This window comes from Megascapheus bottae, chromosome 1, assembly GCF_031878675.1.
Source record: "Megascapheus bottae isolate mThoBot1 chromosome 1, mThoBot2.hap1, whole genome shotgun sequence".
Lineage (NCBI taxonomy): Eukaryota > Metazoa > Chordata > Mammalia > Rodentia > Geomyidae > Megascapheus > Megascapheus bottae.
In genome coordinates, this window is record NC_143509.1 from 65,260,101 (window position 1) to 65,285,449 (window position 25,349).

The 25,349-nt window shown below is 38.6% G+C and overlaps 1 protein-coding gene across 1 annotated transcript in view; it reads left to right on the plus strand.

Annotated features, from left to right (window-relative positions):
• Positions 1 to 20,146, plus strand: part of Ccdc80 (coiled-coil domain containing 80) — a 177,874-nt gene extending 157,728 nt beyond the window's left edge. Inside the window, exons 5-9 of the mRNA XM_090346529.1 lie at positions 9,360 to 9,496; positions 10,155 to 10,303; positions 15,966 to 16,069; positions 18,476 to 18,556; positions 19,653 to 20,146. Coding sequence (XP_090202655.1) covers positions 9,360 to 9,496; positions 10,155 to 10,303; positions 15,966 to 16,069; positions 18,476 to 18,556; positions 19,653 to 19,999 — 818 coding nt within the window. The 3' untranslated portion in view covers positions 20,000 to 20,146. The remainder of the gene's footprint in view (positions 1 to 9,359; positions 9,497 to 10,154; positions 10,304 to 15,965; positions 16,070 to 18,475; positions 18,557 to 19,652) is intronic.
• The last annotated feature ends 5,203 nt before the right edge of the window (positions 20,147 to 25,349 follow it).

Sequence of the window (25,349 nt, forward strand, 5' to 3'; positions counted from 1 at the left end):
TGTTGCAGGGTTATTTGGCTGTGGTTTGTTATATAAATGAGTTCGGTGACCTATTTACACAGATATCCCAAGGCTATTCTGGCTTAAGTTTTTCAGTATTAAAAAAAAATGCATGCACTCTTATTCTGTTCTTGTCTAAAAGTCAGTTATATAGAGGGAAAAATCTGAAGAAGAATCAGAGAAGTAGCCAGCCCCTTCTTGATCTTAGGTGTTTTTACTTCTGAGCATCCCTCTCTCTCTGTTCTGGTTTGCTGGGGTTGACTCATCATATATGGGAACCCACCAGACTCTTGGAAGTACTTGACTTTGGCAAGTCTATAGAAGGAATTTAACAGGAGTTGAAAGAAGTTGTTTAGCTAAATGAAAACTCACCAAAAAATATGGACTGAACTATGCCCAAGTTCTTTTGGAGAGTAGAAGAATTTGGCTGAGTCTAGTATTTTCCTAATTTTTCATACTAATGATGTATGTGATGGTCATGCGTGCACAGCTCAGCCTTGAGCAGCTGAGATCTAACTCTTAACAGATCCTTGGGAAGATTGCAAGACTCAATGTGAACAGTAAAGCTTCACACTCAGAAGGCCAGTCTCACCTGGCCAGTTTCTCCCTGTCTTCCCTTCCCTTCCTTTTCCTTTCCTTTTCTTCCCTTTTCTTTCCTTTTTCCTCCCTCCCTCCCTCCTTCCCTCCCTCCTTTCCTCCCTCTCTCCCTCCCTCCCTTCCTTCCTTCCTTCTTTTTTTCTTCCCTCCCTTCCTTCCCTTTAAAAAAAAATATCCTTGCTGGGCACAGTGGCTCACATGGCTCACACCTGTAATCCTAGCTACTCAGGAGGCTGAGATCTGAGGATGGCAGTTCAAAGCCAGCCCAGGCACTAAATTCTGTAAGACTCTTATCACCAACTAACCACCAGAAAACCAGAAGTGGTACTGTGGCTCCAGAGGTAGGGTAGTAGCCTTGAGCTGAAGAGCTCAGGGACAATGCCCAGGCCCAGGGAAAAACAAACAAACAAAAACAAAAACAAAAACCCCAACACTATCCTTAAGTAACTATACAAAGGGATTTTAATTCAAGTCAACTGCTGAGTATAATCCATCCTGATCACTGTCACCTTTCATCATTCTCCCCATCTAGTCCAACCAGTTTCATTCTGAAGTATTATATCCCTAAAACTTTATTTTTTTAATCTCATTTTATTGGTATTACTAAGTTGTTGTACAAAGGGGTTAGCATGTCATAAGTAGGGTAGTGAGTCCATTTCTCTTCTCGACAACGTCGCTCCTTCATTCACTTTCCCCCAGTGTCCTCCTCCTGTTCCTGCCCATACCTTGTGTAGTTCATTTTCTACAGTGTTTACTGAGCACCATGCCTACATTAGTATACCCTTCCTCTTTCCCTTTCTGTATTCCCTTCTGACCCCCTTAAAAGATTCTTTTAAACCTCCTAGGCAGAAACAAACACCACCACCATCACCACCATCACTACCACAAAAACAAAACAAAACAGGTTTCCATTTCCTGGAATTTGTTTTTATAAATAATACTTTTCATGTTTAGAGGTGTTACACCTTTGCATTTCTCCCCCAGTGATATCCTCCTTTAGTCCGACTGTGTATAAATTCTAGAGTCCTGCAGGTTATCATGTCCAGTTATATTTTATAACTAGCTTCCACATACAAGAGAAAACATGCGATGTTTGTCTCTCTGGGCTTCGTTTACCTCACTTACATGATTTGTTCTAGGTTTATCCAATATTCTCAGAAAATGACATAATCTTCTTTCTAATAGATGAATAGAATTTCATTGTGCAGATATGTACCATAGTTTTCTTTTTTTTGCCAGTCCTGGGGCTTGAACTCAGGGCTTGAGCACTGTTCTTGGGCTTTCTCAAGGCTAGAGCTGTACCCCTTCAGCCACCTCATCACTTCTCACTTTTCTATGTATGTGATACTGAGGAATCGAACCCAGGTCTTCCTGCATGCTAGGCAGGCACTCTGTCACTAGGCCAAACTCCCAGCCCTGTATCATATTTCTTACTGTGAGTTATCTGGGTTAGTTCCATAACTTAGCTATTGTGAATGGTGCAGCAGTAAATATAGATGTGCAGGTGTCTTTACTATATTCTGACTTGTAATTTTCCGGGTAGATGTCAAGTGGTTGTGCTAGTTTATCACCAATAGTGCAATAGGGATCCTTTCCCCACATCCCTGCCAGTATTTGATTTTGTTCTAATTCTTGATGTCAGCCACTCTAACTAGTATAACATGGAATCCCAAAGTTGTTTTGATTTGCATTTGCTTTATAGCCAGAGAAATTGAGTATTTTCTTCTGTGCTTATTTGCCATTCTTCTGAAAAATCTCTTTAGCTTCTTTGTCCATTTCTGATTGGTCTATGCATTTTAGGAGGGTTAATTTTTTGAGTTCCTCATATATTTTGTGTGTACTGTTGAATGCATTTCTGGTAAAGATCTCCTCTTAATCTGTTGACCATCTTTCTAGTTTAGTAACTATGTCCACTGTTATGCAGAAACTATTTATTTTGATGTAAGCCTATTTGCTGTGCTCTTGGGACTTTTTCAAAAAGTTCCAATCTATCTATGCCTATAAGTTCTAATGTTTCTTCTGTTCCACCTTGCAGTAGTTTCATAGTTTCAAGTCTGATGTTCACGTCTTTGATCACTCACTTTGAGCTGATATTGTTGCCTGGTGACAAATAGGCATACAATATTTAAAACTTTAATTAAAAATAAACTTTTTATATCCATTCCCTACTTTTTAAAACTAAAATGAAACTCCCTTATATTATTCCTTCATATTCCACTACTTATACATCCTGAGTATTTTTCATAAAATATTTCATCTGAGAACACCGTAAAACCATATAAAAATATTTCCCTGTTAATTAAAATTTACATTCAATACATGTAACACATGAACTCACTGACTTTTATGCTACATGCTGCTGATTAAAAACTAACATGTATCACTCAACAAACATTAAAATCCATAGTTAATGGTATATTTATTGTGTGATCAAGAGCATGTTAGCGCTTATATGTTAGAAGAAAATCATACCTATTTCAAGTCTATGGTATGGATTAAAGAAGATAATGTATACTGACACTTGCCTGATAACAGAAATAATTATTGTGGCCATCATCATCATCACCATTTGATCTGGCAGTTATCTGGACATCAACGAGCTATCACAGTTATCACTAGAGCATCTGCAATGACACAAATTGCAAAATTGCTTTTTTGCAAATTATAGCACGTGATTCATGAGCCCTCACAATTGCTCTTTAAGATCAGAGTGCATTACTACTCCTGATAATAAAGAGATGAATACTATAAAGCCATGTTTAGTGGTTCACAAGGATTCAACCATTTGTTTCCTGGAGTTTCACATTGTAGCATGAGCCAGCAGGCCAATTATCCTCCAGATGTCCAGAGAGGAAGTAAGGCATTCAATCTAGTACACAGAGTGGTGCTGGCTGGTGATGAAAGGCCTTCTAGCCAGGTGCACCCTGTGTTGAATGTGCTATTTACCGTCCACAAAGTATTCTCACTCCTTATAGCAGAGAAGTTTGGAAAAATCCTGACACCTTCTCCTTCAACCTCAGTATGTTTTTATTATAGGCATCTGGTGCTGCCTTGGCAAATTTTTAGACTAATTCTGCTGTTTTCTAGACATCTGGATTGAATATGGGGCTGATGGTTTTCTTTACTGCCTTACTGAAACTCAGGTAGTGAGAAATATGTCTTTGTCTTATTGAATGGCATTCTGGACCTGATTTGCAGTGGGCGGGGCTTCATTTTGTTGCTGGGTTCATTCATTCCTGGAAGGCCTTTCTCTCCTGTGTCTTGTCCCAGGTTATCCTTATGGGAAAGGCTACAGCCCTTTCAGCCAAGACTTAGGAGTCAGCCATGGGGGAAAAAACAAAAAAGAATTGGCATGAAACCTGGTCTCAGTCAACCAAACTCCAATTTTGTCCAATTTTCAGCTGGAAATCTATCCAACAGCCTTATTTGTTTCCTTAAAAATAAATCAAGCACTTCATACTTTCCCAGACTTTTACTGGGCCTTGAGAACAGATGCCTTACCTCTAGCCACAGTGCAGGCTAGATGTACCACCAACTGCTTCATGTTGCCAAGGATCATTGGACAGTCAGTGATGTACCTACAAGTACCAAGAAATTTAACTAAAGCTTTCAGTCATTACACTAAAACACAAAAGGCATTTATTCTTGAGGCAAGACAAATGACCACTGGTTTTGCCAGTATAGGAAAGCATGAAAGCTTAAAATGGCCCAATACGTAAAGACATTTATTAGTATTAATAGCATTTAAAATAACACTCTGACTTAGGGGTATGGCATATGCTGAGGGGACAGACATAAAAACGTTTTGTCACATAGAAAGGTGTGGCTGGCTAATTGTGTTTTATTAAAGAAAGAAAAAGAGTTGCTAAGATACAACAAAAGGGCTTTTTGTTCTGTTAAGCAAGTATAGAGATTCAAAGCATTTAACACTAGTGTTTGATCCCCAAATTGTAAGGGCTAGAACATGTTATAAAGGAAAGAAAGAATGTTCTTTAATATCCTGTTTTAAAGAAGAAGAGTTTGATGGTAATTGTTAAAGTAGAAACTTGATAGAGGTGAAATCCAATGACAAGAAGACACTAAGTATTTATTGCCTGCTACTATGAATAAGGAATATACAAAGATGTGTAATCTTTACAAATACTATTTGTAATCTTTATAAATACTATTTGTAGCAGAGATTCCAGCCTAAAATAGTCTTTGTCTTTGATCTTCTGAAAGAGAACTTTTTTAATGGAGAAGACTTCTATCAGTAGGATCCATAAAAATCTATAAATTCAGGATTTCTTCTGAGGCAGTATTGAAAAATTTACTCTTTATCCCCAGCTGCTCCTTTTAGCAACATTAAAAATACCTTCTCTTAACACTGTTGTTAAGGGTTGAGAGGCGGAGTCAATCCTCAGATATCCAAACACCGGCTGTTCTGACCCCTGTGTTTATTCATTTTCTCATTATCAATCATTATCCATCAATCTAGACAGGATAAAGAGCCTGTCCCCTAACTGGCTCACTCATCATATCTCACCCCTTATGGGTCAAAATCAGGGTCAAAAATCAACTACTGTCAATCAAGAAATGAAAAGTACCATTTACTTTAGCAAAGATATGGAACCAACCCAGATGCTGCTCAGTTGATGATTGGATCACAAAGATGTGATATTTATACACAATGGAATTCCATGCTGCCATCAGAAAGAATGACATCTCCTTATTTGTAAGGAAATGGAAAGATTTGGAAAAAAATCATATTAAGTGAAGTAAGCCAGACTCAAAGGAACATAGGCTCAATGGTGTCCCTCATCTGTAATAATTAGTACACATCTAGAACTCTCCTAGCGGAGGATTACAATAGCTCAAACCCTAGATACACAAGGCCATGTAGGATGAGGCCAAATTAATGCACCTCCAGGACATGGAAACAAGAGCTTAATTATGAGTGACTGTTGTTCTTAATGTACTATGTTTTTTCCTCTTCTCTTGTGTTGCCCTTTGGTCAATCTCATATTGTTACAGTATCTGACCTTATTACCTGGTATATTGCATATATGTGTGTGTGTGTGTTTATTTCTTTATTTGAAATAGGAGGGGGAAAAAGATGAGGAGAGGGGAAGGGGAAGGAAATGGGGACAAAAACATGAGAAGGGATATCAGTGTATGGGAAGTAATGCGCCTTCTATCTGGTAAATATAACTGTAACACCTCTATACATGAAACTAAAATTTTAAAAAATGAAAAGTACCTAAGTTAAATATACCAAACAAGTGTTTGAAGAAAGTGATAGGAGAATAAAGTCCTTTAATTGCCACCACCAAAGAAGATGTTATAAATATGAAGAAAAGTTTAACCACTGGGTTCATTAATAGCAGACCTTTGAAAAAACGAGGAGCTTTTTTTTTCAGATAGGTGATGAGTCTACTAAAGTTTTTTTGTTTTTGTTTAACATTTTGAACAAATGATACATTTCTGGATTTTAAAGTCAAGGCTACATAAAAAGGTTCACAGTGGAAACTCTTCTAAACCTGTGTTTCATGGGCAACTATATTTTATGATTTTCTTGGGTATTCACTTCTTTGTATGGATATTCTTTTTGTATAAAAAGTATGTGTATATGGTCCTATATCTTACTGTTTGGTTCAAAAATATTTTTGAAGATCTTTCCTTAGAAGCGTCTAGAGCTCTCTATTCTTTATTAACTTCTGTGAGTGTCTACCTTAATTTATTTAATCACTTTCCCTGGACACTTAAATTACTACATACAGAGTTATTAAATCTATAAGTTTATTAACCATGAAAATTTTGGTAAGCTTTACAATAACATAAAAAGAAACACTATGAGGCCGGGAGTTTGGCCTAGTGGCAGAGTGCTTGCCTAGCATGCACGAAGACCCAGGTTCGATTCCTTGGTACCATATACATACAAAAAAAAAGTAGGCCTATTTAACCAAGCAGAAAATATATCTAGTTTTGATGGCTACTCCCACATTATCTCCATTACAAATTGAGTCATTTTGCAATCCATTAGCAATATTTAAAAATAGCTAGTTCCCCAAATCTCTACAATTTGAGTTTGATTAAACTTTTGGGTTTTTCACCAGTGATGAAGAATGATACCCGTATATAGTAATTTGATTTGCATTTTTTCTTCAGACTTCAGACTGTGATCTTTAGATCTCAGCCTCCTCAGTAGCTAGGATTACAGATATAAACCACCCACACTGGCTACATTTTTTAAATTTATTCTGTGAAAGTAGCTCTCTGTCCTTAGAGTATATAATAATTATTTATGAAACTTGTTAAAATGCAGATCTCTAGGTCTCCCTACCAGTGACTCTAATTCAAATGTTCTGGCTTCAAGGGACTATATTTAGCAAGGGTTTTGCGTGATTGTGATGGGTGGAGACAAACACTGGATTCCATGCACCATGTCAAACTGCTGGCGGGAGAAGGGAACTTTAGACTCAGTGGGAGAAACTGAAGTGGATCAGATCTGGGTGAATAGCTTGGAGAATTGAGAGAAGAAAACATGAATGTTGCAGGAACGAAGCCAGCAGAGGTGGAAGCTTTGGCTATTCCTGAAACATTGCTATTTAATATCTTATCATTGAAGCTAAGTTTCCTGCAGTGTCACTGTTGTCTGTGGTGAATCATGGAAGGACAAATAGGAGGTTTGTTACCATCTAAATTTGATTATTGAGTTTGGGAATGAGGGTTGTTAAATGATGGGAAACTCAACAAATATCCCATAGTTAAGGCCAGTCCTTACCACCCTGCGAGAATCTACCCTCCCTTTCCTCAATAATATTAGGTCCAATTTCATTTTTGCTGTTTTAGGAACATGTAGATAGTTTACAAGGCATTTCCTAAAGAAATTCTGCATCAAAGACCTGCAAAAGAGGTCTTAGACAACACTTAGGAAGCGGTCTACTCTAAGTTGTTTTTCTAGACTAATGAGAACCTCTTTTCTCTCCAGCCTGTGTTTACACAGAATGCAGAGGTAGAAGCTGGCTTCACACCTAGCTTCCTCAGAACTTGGCTCAGAGTAGATTCTGTCCTTCTGTAGAACTGCTCACATTCTAATTGGATCTAGTGTCAATCAGAGCTTTTATTGGTGCTCAGTGGTACATTTCCTGCTCAATGTAAACACATGGATGTGTTGGTAGTCTGGGAGTGTACAACTGTTTTCCCCAATGTTTGACTGAATTATTTCAGAAAATATTTTCGTTGAAAGAAGAAACCAGGCTGGAAAATGGGTTTCTTGCCCATAGGCTAGTGGAACAAAATCTTGGTTCTGGGTCCTTCCTAACCTGAAGAGCGAAGTATTTTTGGTGGATGGGAGTGAGTCATGTTACTTTTAGCAATGAGAATTTGAAAATTACTCATCTTCTCAGAAGATGAGAAACCGAGTCTCTTGGACCTCTTCAGTTTCACATATAGGAAATTAATCGGGTGTAATCTATATGTATCTATAAGGAATGAAGTATGCAAGATTGCATAATAAGGATTGGTAGAACACTTGCCTAGAAATACACAAGGCCCTCAGCAGTCCCTCCCCCTACCCTAACCGCAGTAAAAGATAGAACCGTTGGAGAAAGGATGAAATTTGTGCTGCTATGTGGTTAGGTGAATTTGAGTTGTAATGCAGTCGGGCCTTCAATTCTCTACTTGAAGGCAGTGAAGACAGCTTTCATATCTGTTCCCTTCCTGCTGTGCACTAGTAGGGATGGCCAAGGGAAAGGAAAGTGCTTCTCTATGGAGGACACTCTGAGGGAAGGATTCAGTTACTGATATTGACTAGTAGACCACAGTGTCTCCCACAGTTCCTCAGTTTCCACTTCGATCATGTGACTGGGTCAGTTTCACTTACCAACTGCACTCCACAGCACATATGTATATAAAATGGCAGAGGGGGCGGGTGTTGTGGGCTTGCATCCAGGGCCTGGCATAGTCCCTGAGCTCTTTGCTTAAAGCTAGCATTCTACCACTTTGGGTCACAGCACCACTTCCAGTTTTCTGGTGGTTATTGGAGATAAGAGTGTCACACACCTCCCTGCTGGTCCTCAGATCTCAGCCTCCTGAGTAGCTAGGATTACAGGGGTGAACCACCGGCTACTGGCATCAATGGCATATTATTTGATCGCAAGTTTAATTTAGGCTGCTACACATTGTTTGTTTACACATCTGTAATCAGCACAGATTGCCTAGGAGACACAAAGAACCTGTCAATAGGTTTAAAAATGTTTTTTTTTAATTTTTCTCTATAGCTATGATGTGTTCAGAGTCTTCCAGAATTAGTCATACACTAAAAAAAGGGGAAAGCATACATAGGTTTCAGCCTCAGAAATATGTAGAACAGAGATAAAATATAACAAAAGTTTCTGGGTCTAGCTTTCTGAAAAATTAGGTGAAGACTCACTCCCAGAGAGCTTGTCAGTTCTTTGTTAAGATGTTTCAGCCTTTTTTTTTTTTTTTTAAATCACCTTCCCCTTGTAAATGAATCATGAGCAGTTGAGGTTTCGGCACTGTTAGAAAACCACTGTAACTTTCCAAACTGTGTGTGTGTGTGTGTGTGTGGGTGTGTGTGTGTGTTCATTTCTATATTTAATCCATTCTAGGACCTTGATCCACATGCAATGTGAATTGAGTTTATAAAAGTAATGTAGGTTGGTCTGATTAGACAGGAATGCAGGCCCAGAGCCTCCTCTCCTTTTTATGCTACTGCTTTCTGTCTCGTCTATACTTACTTAGCTTTCATTCGCCTTAAGATAATGAGAAACCCATGCGCGTGGTCGACGATGAAGACTTGGTAGACCAGCATCTCATCAGTGAACTGAGGAAAGAGTATGGAATGACCTACAATGACTTCTTCATGGTGCTGACAGACGTGGATCTGAGAGTCAAGGTATATGTCTTTGATGTGCGGGATACAGCTAATTTCTTAGAATGACACCCATGATTTTTTTCTATCAGTCAGTCCATTCGATGTATATGTAAGCATGATGTAAGTATTTCTTAAATAGAAAGGTTTTGAAATGGCCCAAGTGGTGATTCCATATAGGAGGCCCCTGGTAAGTCTAGATAATGAGGATCCATGAAGATGAATTTTACTGTCTTTAGGTTGGATCCCAATCTGTTTCAGAGTAAACACATATGACCTGGTTTTAAGTGACGTTCACTCAGTAAACCAACCTCTGGGCCACAAAACAGGCGTAGACAGAGAACAACCCTTATTGCTCAGGTCACAAACTCTGAAATGTTATCCCTTTTGGTTTCCTATGTCTTTCGTTTTTCTTTCTGAAAGTAAAGAAGTATAGAAGTAAACTTAAGATCTATAGGCCAAGGAAGACACAGACTTTTCTAATGAAGAATACAGCTAAAAATTCCTTGGCAGTGGTTTCATGAACTCTGAACTTCAAAACTACATCAAATCAGTGATGCCTCTAGGTTCTGATATATACATCTTCCTAAACCTACCCTGCATTCTCTCAGACCCTCTAGCATCAGAACAGAGAAAAAGAATGCATTCATGTATTATATGCTTTCTATTCTTTCTCAAACAGCAATACTATGAGGTGCCAATAGCTATGAAGTCTGTGTTTGATCTGATTGACACTTTCCAGTCTCGAATCAAAGAAATGGAGAAGCAGAAGAAGGAGGGCATTGTTTGCAAGGAGGACAAAAAACAGTCTCTAGAGAACTTCCTATCCAGGTACATAATCTTTGCATTCTAGAATAGGTAGGCACAAATTTGTTCTGAATTACCTAATTAAAATGCCAAAGAGGACTGCCCTGGAGAAAAGCCTGTATGATAGATGTCATTTTGGCTAGTTGTGTCCTCTTGGAAGTAGTTCTGGTTTGTGTCTGGCAAAGTTCAGCTCCAAGCATGATGATTGTTTTGGTGGTGGGTGTGGTGGTGGTTGTTTTGGTACTAAAGTTTGAACTCAGAACTCAGGCTTGCTCTGCTTGCTGGTGGCTGAGCTTGCTTATTTGCTCTGCTGGTGCTCTACCACTTGAGCCATGTCTCTCTTCCAGCTTTTTGTTATTTATTTTGAAAATAAAGCATGCTTTCTGATGTCAAAGGAGAATTCTATAGGAATTTTAGGACTTGCAACAGAAATTTGCTAACAACAAATACACTTTACAGATACCTCAGAATAAACTACACTCCATGTGGATGGTGGCTGAGGAAGCAAGCAATTGCCTGGAGGCTCAGTGTTAAATGTGTATTATATTGTACCATGTGACCGTATCTATTGAGTAAATATCCATGTGTGAATCAGAGTCGATAACTAAATGATTAATAAGTGGAAAATCTGAATTCTTCCAGACTCAGAAAGCATAGGTCTCTTAAGACATAACATGATATCTAAAGAACATAAAATTTACCAGTCATCCAGACTTTCAGTCTGCACCTGGTTTGTTCTGCTTGCTCTGTGCTTCTTTACTAACTTCCCTTAAAATAACTTAGTTCTAAAATGAAAACAATGGCAGGAATCATATTTACTTCCATTCTGGATGCTGTGACCACTTTCGTGTGCCAAATACTGAATCTTTATTCTGGAATTTAATCCTCAGGATAATTCCATGAACCACTACTGTAACTACAGTTGAGGGGAATGGAAAAGCAAGCAAACTTTTCTCCTAATTGATCGATCTTAGGGTGTCAGTTCCAGGAGTCAGTGGACCCAGAACTAACTTTCTCCCAAGGGCTACCTTCATATCACATATTCCTTTCAAACACAGAATGTGAATTACTTTTTAATTTTATGTCCAAAGACCAAGAGTTTGCAATGAAAGAAGACTCTCTTATACTCACAAGATTTCAGAGTCGAAAAGAACTCAAGATTCTTCCTTCAACTCGATCCTTAGTGCAGTGCAAGTATCCAAAATAGTAACAGAAGGTAGATGCTCTTCTGAGGTCTTAGGTCTAGCTCAGACTTGATCCATCTTCAGCCAAGAAAGGACTCCAGCGTCCACTGGGTACATGGCTCTTTGCTTAATCTTGTGGGCACTAAAGCGCAAAGTTCTGATTCAAGATCACCCTGTTAGCTGGCTCAGAAAGATTGATTGATGGTAAGTCTTTGAGAAATGTCTTCTTTTTTCTTTTCTTTTTGGTGGCACTGGGGTTTATTCGTGCTAGGTAAAGGCTCTACCACTTGAGCTATTTCCCCACCTCCATTTTTTTCATTTTCAAGATATAAAAGATGTTTAAAAATTCACTTTTGATTTTAAAAATCAGTGTTAAATATATTCAAAGTACCTCAAGGCCTCAATTCTCTCTTCAGCTGTTTTGAGTGTGGGTGCTAGGCTTGGGCTAGCTGTTTTTGAGATCGTTTGTTCAAGTCTAGTGCTCGACCACTTTATCCAAATTCCACTTCCAGTTTTAATTAGAGATAAGAGTCTTACACTTACCAGCCTAGGCTGGCTTCAAACTACAATCTTTAGATCTCAGCCTCCTGAGTAGCAAAGATTATAGGTATGAGCCACTGGCACCCAGCCTCTCTTCAATTCAAAAATTAGGCTCACAAATGTTATTTTTCTATTCATAACCTAACACACTTTAACTACTACTTTTAAGAGGGCTTTTAAAATGGTTGGCATTGCTTAAAATCTACTAGTCAAATAATTTAACCATTATGCATAGCCATTATATAGTAAACATATTTTCAGTTACTTAAAATAGCCCAAACTGTTCTGATTACTTAAATAATCTTTAAATATAATAGTCAATATTATAAATATAGCGAATCTATGTTCTTTCAGGTATTTAGAAATCTGAATTTACTTAGATTAACTTCAAAACTCAAAACTGATTATTTAAAGATTTGGAGATTCAAGATGGTCATTTCAGTAGGACAACATTCTTTAACATTTCACAGGAACAAAAATTGTATATTTAAAAGAAACAAGAATATCTTTCCTGAGTGTGCGTGCACACACACACACATGACTCCTGTGATTTTAATGCTTTAGTAGTTTCTCCTTATAGTTTCAAATCTTCTAGTGGTAGGAGATGCATACACACTGAACCATTCCAGTATGCACAATCTGTCCATCCTTGAACTGACAGTTATTGATGTTACTTAAAACCAGAATGGGGCCAGTTATGGAAATTCATCTATAGTTCTTCTGTGAGATTATTTTCATCTACCTATGGAGAGTAGCTTTTTATAATCTTTATTTCATGGATTTTATAATTTGAAAAGAAAACATACACTCTCAGCTTTGTTCGCTTACACAAGCTAAAGCTTACAATAATCAAGCCAGTTTGGTCATCAGTTGGAATTTAGCATTTTTTTTTGTTTGTAAAATGTTCAACTATTTTGTATTTAAAAATCTGTTGAACTGGATTGACTCCTAAGATCTCTGGAAGATTTTTCATCTAATGTTAGCGTTTTAAGACCTATTATATTTATTCTTTTTCAGGGATTATATATATATGTATATTCAAAATGGGATAATGATTACAATTTAGATGTCCCATAATTGTATCTGACCAATATACACAATCATGACACCATTCTGCTGATAATTGTCATTGACAGTTATTAAAAATGGAAGAATGAATTATGTAAATGTAGGAGTAAGACAACCCTGATTTTAAATTTTGATTTTCCCACACATTGATTACATGAGTACAGGCTAAATATTTAAAACACCCCGGGATGTAGATTTTCTATTTGCAAAATGGTAATAATGAACATAATACCTAAAAACAATTGTGAAGGGTACATTCAATACTGATGGCCCAAGATCAAGAACAAACTCTGTAATCAGTACATGCTAGCTGTTAGTAGTAGGGTTATTCAACACCTACTAGAGAACTTTGTCATGAAGGGAGGTGAGAGAGATTCAGTAAACATCTCAGAATTGAAATGCAGGCAAAGAGGGAAAAAAAAGGAGTGGAAATAAAAATAGAATAGTTCTCTGAGTACAGCAGTGTCCAAGTGGGAATTTTCCTTCAAATTTACTGAGTTGTTGACTGGACTGCACAGACTGGTTTCAGCTGACCAGACCCCTGAAGTCATTCTATTCTTTAGCGATACTCATTTGGTTGAGGCTATAATTACCTCTCTCTGAGACAGAAGCCCCAAAGTGTGGGCAAATGCACTCTAATTTTGGTATGCCAGTTAAGAGGAGCAAATACAAGTGCAGCTTATAAGATTTTTATTTACTGAGAAGCTAAAATGACAGAACTATTTGCCCAAAGATTTGGTCAGGCTCACATGGCTTGTCAGAAGCTTTAGAGATTACTTTCTTTGATGTCATAAGCTGGGGCCTTATCTCCTAAAGTGTAGGGGAGATAACTTCTCTCAGTTGTGTCTGAAACAAAGCAGCTCAGATCCCATCCCTCTCTTCCTAGGACTGAATTCCATGGCAGGCACAGGTAAATAAGCCAAAATAGATCTCATCCAAAAATAGCTCCTTCCAGGACACCCCAGGCCACAGAAGTTAGCCTGGCTGAGGTCCTGGCCACAGAAGTTAGCCTGGCTGAGGTCCTGGGCAGGAACCAGTGCTTGTCTGACACACCTTCTAAGGAAGCAGGGAAGTTTATGAGACTGTATCTGACCCAGCAACCATTACTGTTCCCTTTCCCAGGAAACTTCAGGCAAAGTCAAGACTCCCCCATCCTCTCTTTTATACCAAATACATTCATCTCTCTGTTCTCATTGGGAGGATTTTAGTTCTCCTTTCCTTTTGATGAAACATAAGCAGAGGAAGTAAATGTAAGGTCACAACAAGCAATTCTTGGCAAGCCTTGTGATCTATTCAGAGGTTGGATTTCATCAGACTATCATTTCTTCTCATCTACCAAATCATGGTTCTCCCAAGAGACCGTTTTCTTCTTGGTCAAAAATCTTCATGTTTGTGATGAATAAGGCACAAGGAGAGGAGAGAATCTATTAATAAAATCATCTGTCTGCCAACTCAGTGAGTCTTTAACACCAGAGGCTGCCTGTACGGAAGGCCAAAAAAGCAAACCTCCTTCTCCATGTCATTGCTCCATGAATGTGTATCGTCTATTGTCTGTCCCTTTTATCCTGTGAAAGATCCTGGCAGCACTGACCAACCATCAGCGTCTTTGGAAGTGGGAGATTAGCAGTTAGAGAAGTCTGTTTTGGTACTATCTTTGTTAGTTGGGCAAATTTCTATAAAATGGGAGTGGGAAATAAGCCATGTCCTTTTGAAGCCCTAGAGAATAGTCCTTACTGTTCAGGAGTCATACAATAACTCACAGACACAAGTAAATAAGTTACTATGTGACATAATGATGGACGATGCCCATGATAGGCTGAGGGAGAAAGTTCAGTAATGTAGACATCTGCAAATGAACACACATTGTCCTTCATTTATGTGGATAACTCCTATTTATAGGGATTTGAGTATCATTTTTTAATGCTCCTTTCAAGTAATACTCGATGCATTTTTCCTTTTGACACTCTTTTCTGTTGCTTTTGATTCCAGGAATAAGGGGAAAATGAGACATAAATGTAGTGACAGGCTCAAGGACACACAGAAAGGCAGTAATGACAAAATTTAAAACAGAGTTTCCCAGTTAACAAGGCAAAATCTATTTCTACCACCTTACCACCCAGAGCTGCTGAGAGCAGACACAAAGTTTACTCTAGAATACTCTGAAACCCCATGGCTCAAGGTTTCCTATCTTTCCCTGTCACATGAGGTACATTTGCCTCTGAAATGACCACCGTGGAGGAAAGTCAGTGGGTTTCTCTTTTTTTCTGGAACCTTCTTTTTATCCTTTGAGTGACTTTCTCACTCTCCTCCCTGTCACCAACAGCTATGTAAATTTAAATTTTCTTTTCCTACTTATTTTCTTGTTCATACATTCATTTCTAAAACTGCTTCTATTGTGTGTTGTACAAAGGGGTCTCAATTCTGTGACTCAGCTTGAGTACAATGCACCTCGATCAAATGTCACCCCTTTTCATTGTTCTCTCCCATTCCACCCTACCCTTACATGGTTCAAACTTAACATACTGTGCATTGGCTCTAATGTCTGCTTTTGCTCACTCTTCCTTCCTTCGAAGTCTTTACTTCTGATACTATGACTCAGTGTATAGTTTTGATCAGTCTTGGTTATCTCTGAGCACTTCATCTTACCCCAAGAGACCATGTAGGACACAGCAAGCACAGTCTCATAGCAGGATGCATTAAACTAACACTGAAGTAGGCGGATGGTGACTTGAAAACAGAAAAAGTGTGGGAATGTGGCCATGAAGTGCGATGGCTTCCAGGAGCTGTAGAATAGTTCTTTGGGTCAATGATTTTTATTTGGGGAGTGAAAAAACAAATCAGCCAATGGGTACTGTGCCTGCTTATAGCAGATATGGTCTCTGTGTCTTTTCTAGGTTCCGATGGAGGAGGCGGTTACTGGTGATCTCTGCTCCTAACGACGAAGACTGGGCCTATTCACAGCAGCTCTCTGCCCTTAGTGGTCAAGCATGCAATTTTGGTGAGTGGGCAGCCACTTCATTGCTGCATTCCTATAGTACTTTCTCCTTGGTCAATTCTAAATTGGCACACAGAAACTTAGATCATCCAAATATTCCTGTCTCAATTCTCAGACACATGCTCTATTTTATTGCATGTAATCTTGTGTGCAGAGTGGAGCTTTAGACAATTATTTTTTTTCAATATTTTTTTTATTTTCATGTTCTTCATTGAAGGAATTGGAAGCCACCTACTCAAGTTTGCCTCATTTTCAAAAGTATTCCAGTAAGTTACCAAGACAGGAAATTAGCTTTACAACTGGTGAGCAAGAAGACAGCAAGATTTGTAGCTTGGTTTAATTGGTTTTTTTTGACATAGGATCTTGCTATACAGTGCAAATCTGTCATTCTCTTCCCTCAGTGTCCCAGGGGCTCCAAGAGCTCGGATTAAAAGTGGGTGTCACCACCTGTTATACCTTAGAACCTTAACACTGCTCCCCCCACCCCACTCTGTGTGGACCAAAGCTTCAGCCCTACTGTATATTCAGTGGTGAAGAAGAAAAGAAAATGAAAGGGATGTAGGTTTTGTGAAACATTATGAGGACCCAGTTTCTGGAGATACCACCCCCTCAACCTGTAAATTATAAGGACTTTTCAATTTTAAGATGTCAAATAATGCAAGAGATAGTCTAGATAACAAGCTGAACACAGTAAGAGCATAAATAAATCTTCATGTATACTCCTATTATTAAGGCTAATAATTTAAGACTTTATGTCAACATATATTGTGCCAATATTCTTTAGCATATTTTCAACTCTTTATAGCAGTTAGTGATGTCAGTTATGAGATAAATTCTTAGAACAGCTAATGACCCAGTATGAAAGAGTATAAAAGTCAAATCTGGAACTTTTGGAGATTGATGTTGGAGGCTTATGTGTTTAGGCTAACAGTAAACATGATTTCTTCATTTTATGAAGATCCTTTTGTAGTGGCTAGTAGGTAGTACTTTATTTTTAATTTCAGGGCAGAATGCTGGTGCCACAGCAGTATAAGGAAACTTTTTTCTGTAACAACAGGAAATGTGAACAACTCATGTTTACCAGGATTGATGTATTTCATAATCTTCCCCCTTTGAAAATATGACTCGCCAATATTTACAGCAGAATCCAGGTCTTCTCTAGGAAAATGGTCAAGGCAAATATTTTTGTGGGAAATAGCACTTTGCCTTGATTTTAACTCCAACTTAAAAAAGCCCTCCCATTGTACTTTATAATTTTTCCACCTACACCACACACATTAGTATCTTATTATCAATTCCAAGTTATTACCCTGACTAGATACTTGGTCTTCTTATTTTCTTTTTCTTCAATCCCCTCAAGTTTGCTTCATTTTCAAACATATTCCAGTAAGTTACCAAGACAGGAAATTCCCCATTTTTTCTGAAACTTTATCTGAGAACGGGAGGGCCTGGTTTCCTGTTTGAATCTTCCACATAAGTGTCAAGAACTTGCCAGTTAAGCCAACAAAGAATGGTATGGCTAGCTCCTCAGTAGTCACCATAAGTGGGGGCTACAAGTTTTCTCTGAGGGAATAAAAATGTCATTCACAAAACCTGTTGAAACATTAGGCTTGACGTTTTATTTCAGAATACCAATCATTAAACTTAGATTATCACTGATACTTTAAAGTTTCAGTGGCTTTACTTATTTTTCCACTTTACCACTTAAAAGAATTGGTGTTTGAAAATGTTACACTTTACTCTTGAGATCTCCAGTTGATCTTTTCAGTTTTAAAAGTGCTTATTCTCTTTTGGAGACGGTTTAAAAATGGATTGTTAGGGACCAGGAGCATGGCTTATTGGTAGAGTGTCTACCTACCATGAACAAAGCACTGGGTTTGATTCCTCCGTACCACAAATACAGAAAAAAAAAAGGCAGAAGTGCTGCTGTGGCACAAGTGGTGTAAACAGTGCTCAGGTCCTGAGTTCAAGCCCCAGGGGAGCAAAAAAAAATACTATCCTCTATATTCTTTTTACATTTAAAGGGACTTTGTTTTTGTAAAGCCCTTGGAAGCAAAAGATGTCTCCAATCTTCTCCTCTGAGGCCACATGAGATAGTGCAGGCTGATAATGTATAATCCTAGCACTGAGGAGAAGGCAGCAGGACCTGGAGTTTGGTGCCAGTCTGGTCCGGAAGACAGAGTGAGACAGAGACAGGAACCAGATTTAGGGATAGAATATCTCAGCAAAAAGAAAGAAAGAAAAAAACAGACTAACAGCCAAAAAACTGGGAGAAAGACTCAAGAGACAGAAGTCTGCCCAGCCTGTGTAAGGCCCTGGATTCTATCCCTAGTACTATGTAGGAAAGAGAAGAAGAAAAACATTTCCTCTAACTTTGTGGTTTTTTTTTTCTTTGTCTTTTTTTCTCAGGTCTGCGCCACATAACCATTCTGAAGCTATTAGGAGTAGGAGAAGAAGTTGGAGGAGTTTTGGAACTGTTCCCAATTAATGGTAACATGTTGCTATTTTAGAATAGTATGAATTAGTATTAAGTTAAATTAAACAGTAGTAAGCTATATGGAAGTGGTGGGTATAACAAATGTATGTAATTGTATGTGAATGTATACGTGTATACATACACGTATGTCTACGTGTATGTACCTGTATATACACATCTGGGTGTGTATGGCTACATAGGTGTATGCTTGTATGTGTACATGCATATAAATGTGGAATGTGCATGTGTACACAGGGTGCATATAGAGTAATTGGTTCAAGGACTAATACTGATTTCACGAAGAAATCATTTAAACAGATTCATTTTCTTGACTAAAAGAATACCTTTTGTCCATACAGATTTTTATAGTTTATGGTATCTTTTCTTCCATATTATCTCATTGCATTCTTGCAGTAGATTTATTAAGCATATAGTTTTTATCTCACTGATTCCTTTCAACAAATGAGTAAGTGCAGCAAAAAAAAGTCAGAGAAGTTGAAAGAAGATGACTATTGACAAGGTTTTTGAAAGCAAATTTATCCTTCCTTTCATGACCAAGCTTTTTAAATGAGATACATGTGAGATATCTGTCCTTCAAGAGGCAGCCAGGGTAGATCGCTCCCCAGAAGAATCTCAGCTCCTTTCCTCCTTATGTATCATTCCTCTCATACTAGTAGTTCAGGCATATTGATCCAGTTCTTAACATAATCAGTACTTCCATGTTTGACAACAAATTGTAAAAACAAGTCAACAGGACAGCTATAATTGAAACAAGTAAGCTAATTGGAAACAGGTTTAGAATTGTAAATAATATAATGATCTTTGTTAGTGATAATTTAGGAAGGCTAAAAGAAGTTGATCTTGGCAGCATGAAATTAAAGGTCTAGTTTTATATTATGTAACATACCTGCCAAAGTTCTCCAAAGTTTGGAGGATGGTAGGCCTTTTAATATCCACTCGGGAAAAAAAATACTGAGCTTCTTTCATGACTTTGAGCTAAAGATAATGGTTCATGTGTTTTCTCTCCATTTTACAGAAATTTCCGAACCCTTTGATTTTTTATGGGCTCCCACGCTTCCATCCACTAACAATTGCAATTCTATATTCTAGGCAGCTCCACTGTTGAGCGAGAAGATGTCCCAGCCCATCTTGTGAAAGACATCCGCAATTATTTTCAAGTGAGCCCAGAGTACTTCTCAATGCTCCTAGTGGGAAAAGATGGAAATGTCAAGTCCTGGTATCCTTCTCCGATGTGGTCCATGGTGATCGTGTATGACTTAATTGACTCCATGCAACTTCGGAGACAGGAAATGGCCATTCAGCAGTCGCTGGGGATGCGCTGCCCAGAAGATGAGTATGCAGGCTATGGTTACCATAGTTACCACCAGGGCTACCAAGATGGCTACCAGGATGACCATCGTCATCATGAAAGTTACCACCACGGATACCCTTATTGAAATCTGTAACCTTAGTCCCAGCCCATTTTCCTGCAGTTGCTAATGCCACATGTGGCCAGCTGTAATAAGGGAGTTCTTCCATACTGTCTATGCCTCCTGGGGTTCTTTTGCAGTGTTCTTCCAAGATTAAATAAATAGCAAACATTTCCCTACTCATAAGTTCTTGCTGAAACTTACAACTGTCTTACATTTAAAGCAATTTTTCCTGGAAGTGGCACTATGGTTCAAATGGTAGAGGGCTAGCTTTGAACTGAAGAGCTCAGGGGCAGGGCCCAGGCCCAGAGTCAAGCCCCACAACTGAAAAAACAAAACAAAACAAAACAAAAGCAATTGTCCTAACTCTTGGGGATCTGATGCTAAATAGTAGTATTGGAACTAGTGTTTCCTTTTCTTATATAATGAATGTTACTGGGCATGAAAAATTCTATAAAATAATTATCTACATTTTTTCTTTTGTCTTCATATTTATTGGTAAGTGAAAACTATGATTAAGAATAAAGTTTGCAGGTCCAGTGGCTCATCTTTACAATCCCAGCTACCTAGGGAGGTACAGATCAGAAGGTCTTTAGTCTGAAGCCAGACAGGCAAAATCTCTATCTCAGTTGACAAGCTGGATACAGTCATGTCTGCTTTGACCTAGCTGTGCAGGAGTGATAGGAAGATCATAGACTGAGTCTGGACCCTAGCAAAATCATCAGGTTTTTCTTGGATAAAAAAGGCTGGAGGTGTGTTTCAAATGGTTCATACTTCAGTAGCATTCCATTCCATCAAAAAGAAGGTAAGTATGATTACAGGAAATATCTGGACAGATAGAGAAGAGAACTTCTTAGCACTCTTTGAAATATCTTAAAAATAATAGTTCTTTTTTCTATTTGGTTCTTTTATGAAACTTGATACTAAAGGAATTATGGTACGGGCCACCAGGATTAAATCAATGTTGTCACACAGAGGCTACTAGCCTTGGGAAAGGTAAGTGCTGGATCTCGAGGAAGTTGGAATGGATACCTAAGTTCTGGTCTATCTGATTTTGACATTCAAGGAGTAAACTACTAAGCTCAGAGGCTTCCTGTGATTGAATTTATGTCAAAATTTTCAAAGATTCAGACTTGATAGTCTAGAATCCAGTTCGAGATTTTTGTGGAAAGTGGGCAAAAGTACTAAATAGTATCACTGAATTATGTCTAGCATAGTAGCATAGTACACTGAGCCTACAACTTAATGGAGTCATCACTTTTAACACATGGAATGCCACAGCATTTTCTTCTTTTATCTAATCTGTTGTTGGTTGTGGGGTTTGAATTCTGGGCCTGGTTGCTGTCCCTAAGCTCTTCAGTTCAAGGCTAGCACTCTACCACTTTGAGCCACTTCTGGTTTTCTGGTGATTAATTGGAGATGAAGTCTCAAGGTCTTTCGAGCACAAGCTGACTTTGAACCATGAGCCTCAGATCTCAGCCTCCTGAGTGGCTGGGATCACAGGTGTGAGCCACCGGTGCCTGCCTGTGGTATTTCTTTATGGTGACACTGGAGCTTCTACTTCTAAGTGCATTAAAGGTGACAGGACTGTGAGCATCCTGAATATCCTGGAGTCCCTGCCATAAGACACTGATGAATTCTTCAGCAGTTTCCTAATTAGGTCATCATGTGCACCTATTTAAAAAATGTATCCCAATGCTTAGGCAAACTAGGCAACTTCTGAGCAGACTGTAGTATCTAAATATCAGCCCTTTACTTCCACAAAGTGAAAAGTCTGTGGACTAGGGTGATTTTAAACAGCTTATACTAACTCTAGGGAAAATGCTTCTTGGCTTTCCTTTTCCCCTATAAAAAAAAATCCCTTCCTTCTTTCCTGGCCCTTTTCTTTGTCCTAGGCTCTTTCCCATGACCCATTCTGGCTCTCAGATAGCTATAATTGATCAAATGTAACTGATAAGCAAAAGGTGCCACTCTTTCCAAGGACTTCCATAATACAAAAGGTGATTCATAAAGGGGAAGGGAGAGAACACCTGGGAATATCATTTCTGGAAATTTGACAGTTGATGCTGAAAGAAAGTCTCACTTTCATTCCCCAGTGTTAGAGATGTGATGAATATCTCCTCATTCAATATCACCATCATTCAATTCTCCTCTGTCGGCCCTGTACCTGTACCTTTAGTTTATTACTTTCCACATATTGTCTTGACAGAGAAAGGGAAAGAGAGAGAGAGAGAGAGAGAGAGAGAGAGAGAGAGAGAGAGAGAGAGAGAGAGAGAGAGAGAGAGAGGGAGAGAGGCACAGAGAGAGAGAGAGAGAGAGAGAGAGAGAGACAGAGACAGAGACAGAGACAGAGACAGAGACAGAGACAGAGAGAAACATAGGCCCTATTCTATCAACATGTCCATATTTAGAAGACCTAGTCTAGAATAATTGGAAGTCTTGGCCTGTGCAAAGAACTATCTGACATTCTGATTCCTAATCTAGGATACTAACTTGAAGGATGAACTCAAGTTATATGGCGATTCACACAATGATTGAGTTCATATGATTTTCTAGTCACATACATGAATAATGGGTCTTTATGGAGGAGACAAAGGTAGGTAGAAGAGATGAGAGAGACCACTAGTAATGGTAGATGTGCAGTCATTCGGAAGCTAGAATGATTATGGTGTCCTTTCCTTCAGGCACTACATAATTTGGACAATCGTCTCATGATGGTTTCACCATCAGCATAGGCATCCTTGTCACCAGAGCACCGGCAGGCACAGCTTCTCCCGGGAACTCTGTACTTCTTTCAGCTTTATAAAGTTGTCAGATGTCCATGGAAAACGATGACAATAGTATTCATGCATTCATAAGTGAAAATCAACGAGAAGTATGAATTCATAAGAGAAAATATTATCAAGGTTAAACCAAAGGAACCACCTTATTATCTCATGGTATCAACTTTAAAAACATATATGCCTGTTGACAATCCATAACATGGGAAAAGCTGACAAGTGGAAAGATAATTAACACACGGGTAGTCCACTGTCATAAAGAACAGATCAGCTGAAGGTGAGAAGCCAAATACAACAGACAGGGCTATGGATTGTTTTTCTTTCTTTCTTTCTTTTTTTTTTTTTTGGCCCCTTTCTCTTTCTGGCCCCGCTCGCTCCGGCCCCGCTCGCTCCGGCCCCGCTCGCTCCGGTATGTAGGATACCGAGGAATCGAACCCGGGTCTTTGTGCATGCTAGGCAAGCACTTTAACCGCTAGGCCAAACTCCCGGGCCCGGATTGTTTTTCTTCTTGTTGAGTTACAAAGCGTTTTAGGGAGAAAAGAGGTGTAAAGAGGCCACATGGAGGTTATAGGGAGAAAAAGGACTCCCTCTTGTCTCTGGGGGATAGCAATATGTTCAGCTGTTCAATTTTAGCCAAGGTAAGAGTAGAAGAATTTATGATGTGTGATTACCATACTAATCTCTAGGGTTTTTCCTTGCTGATAGCTTCTAACTGACATAACAGATTAAGTCAGGCTGGTTGATTATACGAGCTGAGAGAAGCATTAAAAACCTGCTCAGAAATATTACTTTGAGGTCTCTCAAAGTAAGATTTTGTGGGGTAAAGTTGGAGTAGTAAAGACAGTATAAGTAAGGCTTGGAAAACTTAAAGAATACCTCTTAGACTTTCTTTTCTGCTTGCTACACTGTATCCTTTGGTTTGCAATAAAAGTATTCTATGAATACATCCTGTGGAATCTACTGAGCCTTTTCAAATATATGAACTTGGAGAGCTGGGAATGTGGCTCAGCACATAAATTACTTGCCCAGCATATCAGAAGCCCTGCTTTGACCCCCATCACTGCTAGGAAACAAATACAATTATATGAATTGGTAATGGTAAGCAATCACAGATGGAATCAGGACAGAGGTACAAGGAAGGAAGGCAGGAAGGCCTTGACATGTGCTTCCTCAAGCCTGCTGGGCTGATACAAGAGCGAGGGAATTTCCTGCAATATTAGCAGTTACAAAGCTCTGCAAAATCAAGTCCACGTCAAGTGACTAGCTTTTCACAATGAGATTTGGGCAAAGGAGCCTGCAGAGGAACTCTGCCCTGTGTGTCTCCTCCACATGGGTCTTTAAAACCTATGGAATGGGATCTATTTTGCCACCTTCCCTCTACCTCCAGGTCATGTCTCTACTTCCTATCCTGTAGTTCAAAATTTGAGGGAGTCTTTTTATAGTGTAAGAATAAAAATGATCATACTCTAAGTCTTGCAGTGGGTTAGCTGAACAAAGTAGGAAAGATCTCTATTTCTTCTTTTACATGACAACTGTTCTCTATACTCTCTTGATTCCAAGAGCCCCTAGGACATGGTTTCTAGACCTTCCACCTTCATTCAAATTATCCACCATCTTAAAACAGTGACGTCCATGAAGTATTCCAAGGCAATCACAACTGAGCCTCTCATTTTACCTTCCACCTCAGTGTGACAGAATAGTGACACAGGATATGAATTTAATAATAATTTTAATTATGAATTTGATCAATTACCATTCACATTACTTGCATATTATATTATCTAACAATATTATATACAAAAGTCATTCAAAACTCAAAGAAAGAAGGAATGTGTATACTGTATGACATCTTGTAATTCACATTTATGAGTATGAGATTTGCTACAGGCTTGTCAGCGAAAGTCTATTTTTTCTATCATTATCCAACTGCATGACTTGGGACAAGTCACTATTTCTTCACTTTTGAATTATCTATCATCTGACTGCTTGGCCTAATAAAAGTCAATTGTCTGCGTGCGAAAATAACCTGAAAAATACCATGCACTTAGAAGGATGAACTACTAGAGTAACTGACTTACTGATTACTGGCCTTCCTACTTTTACAGTAATAATATTTGTGTTTCATTAAAAGTTAATATCTATTTACAAAAGGACCCTTTATAAAGCAACTCAGACATTAGTCTTACTGATAGTTTGGTGTGATTCCAAAGCCAGTGTTTTGACTCAATGACAAAAATAAATAAATAAAGATATCTAACAGTCACAGACTTAATTCATAACTCATAAAAATACCTTTTATGTACAGTTCTTCAGAAAGTAACAAAGAGGGGGAAAATCCCTACAATGCTTTAAAATACAATGGTAACTGTGATGACTTGGAAACTTTCACTTAAATAAAGCTTATCTGTATGCAAAATATAAAAAGATAATTACTAGCTCTGCACTACAAAGCTCTGAGACTCTTATCTTCAATTAACCACTAAAAGATGGGAAGTGGGGCTGTGGCTTAAGGGTAGGGCGGCAGCCTTGAGCTGAAGAGCTCAGGGACAGCACCTAGGCCCAAAGTTCAAGCCCCAAGACCCACTCAAAAAATATAT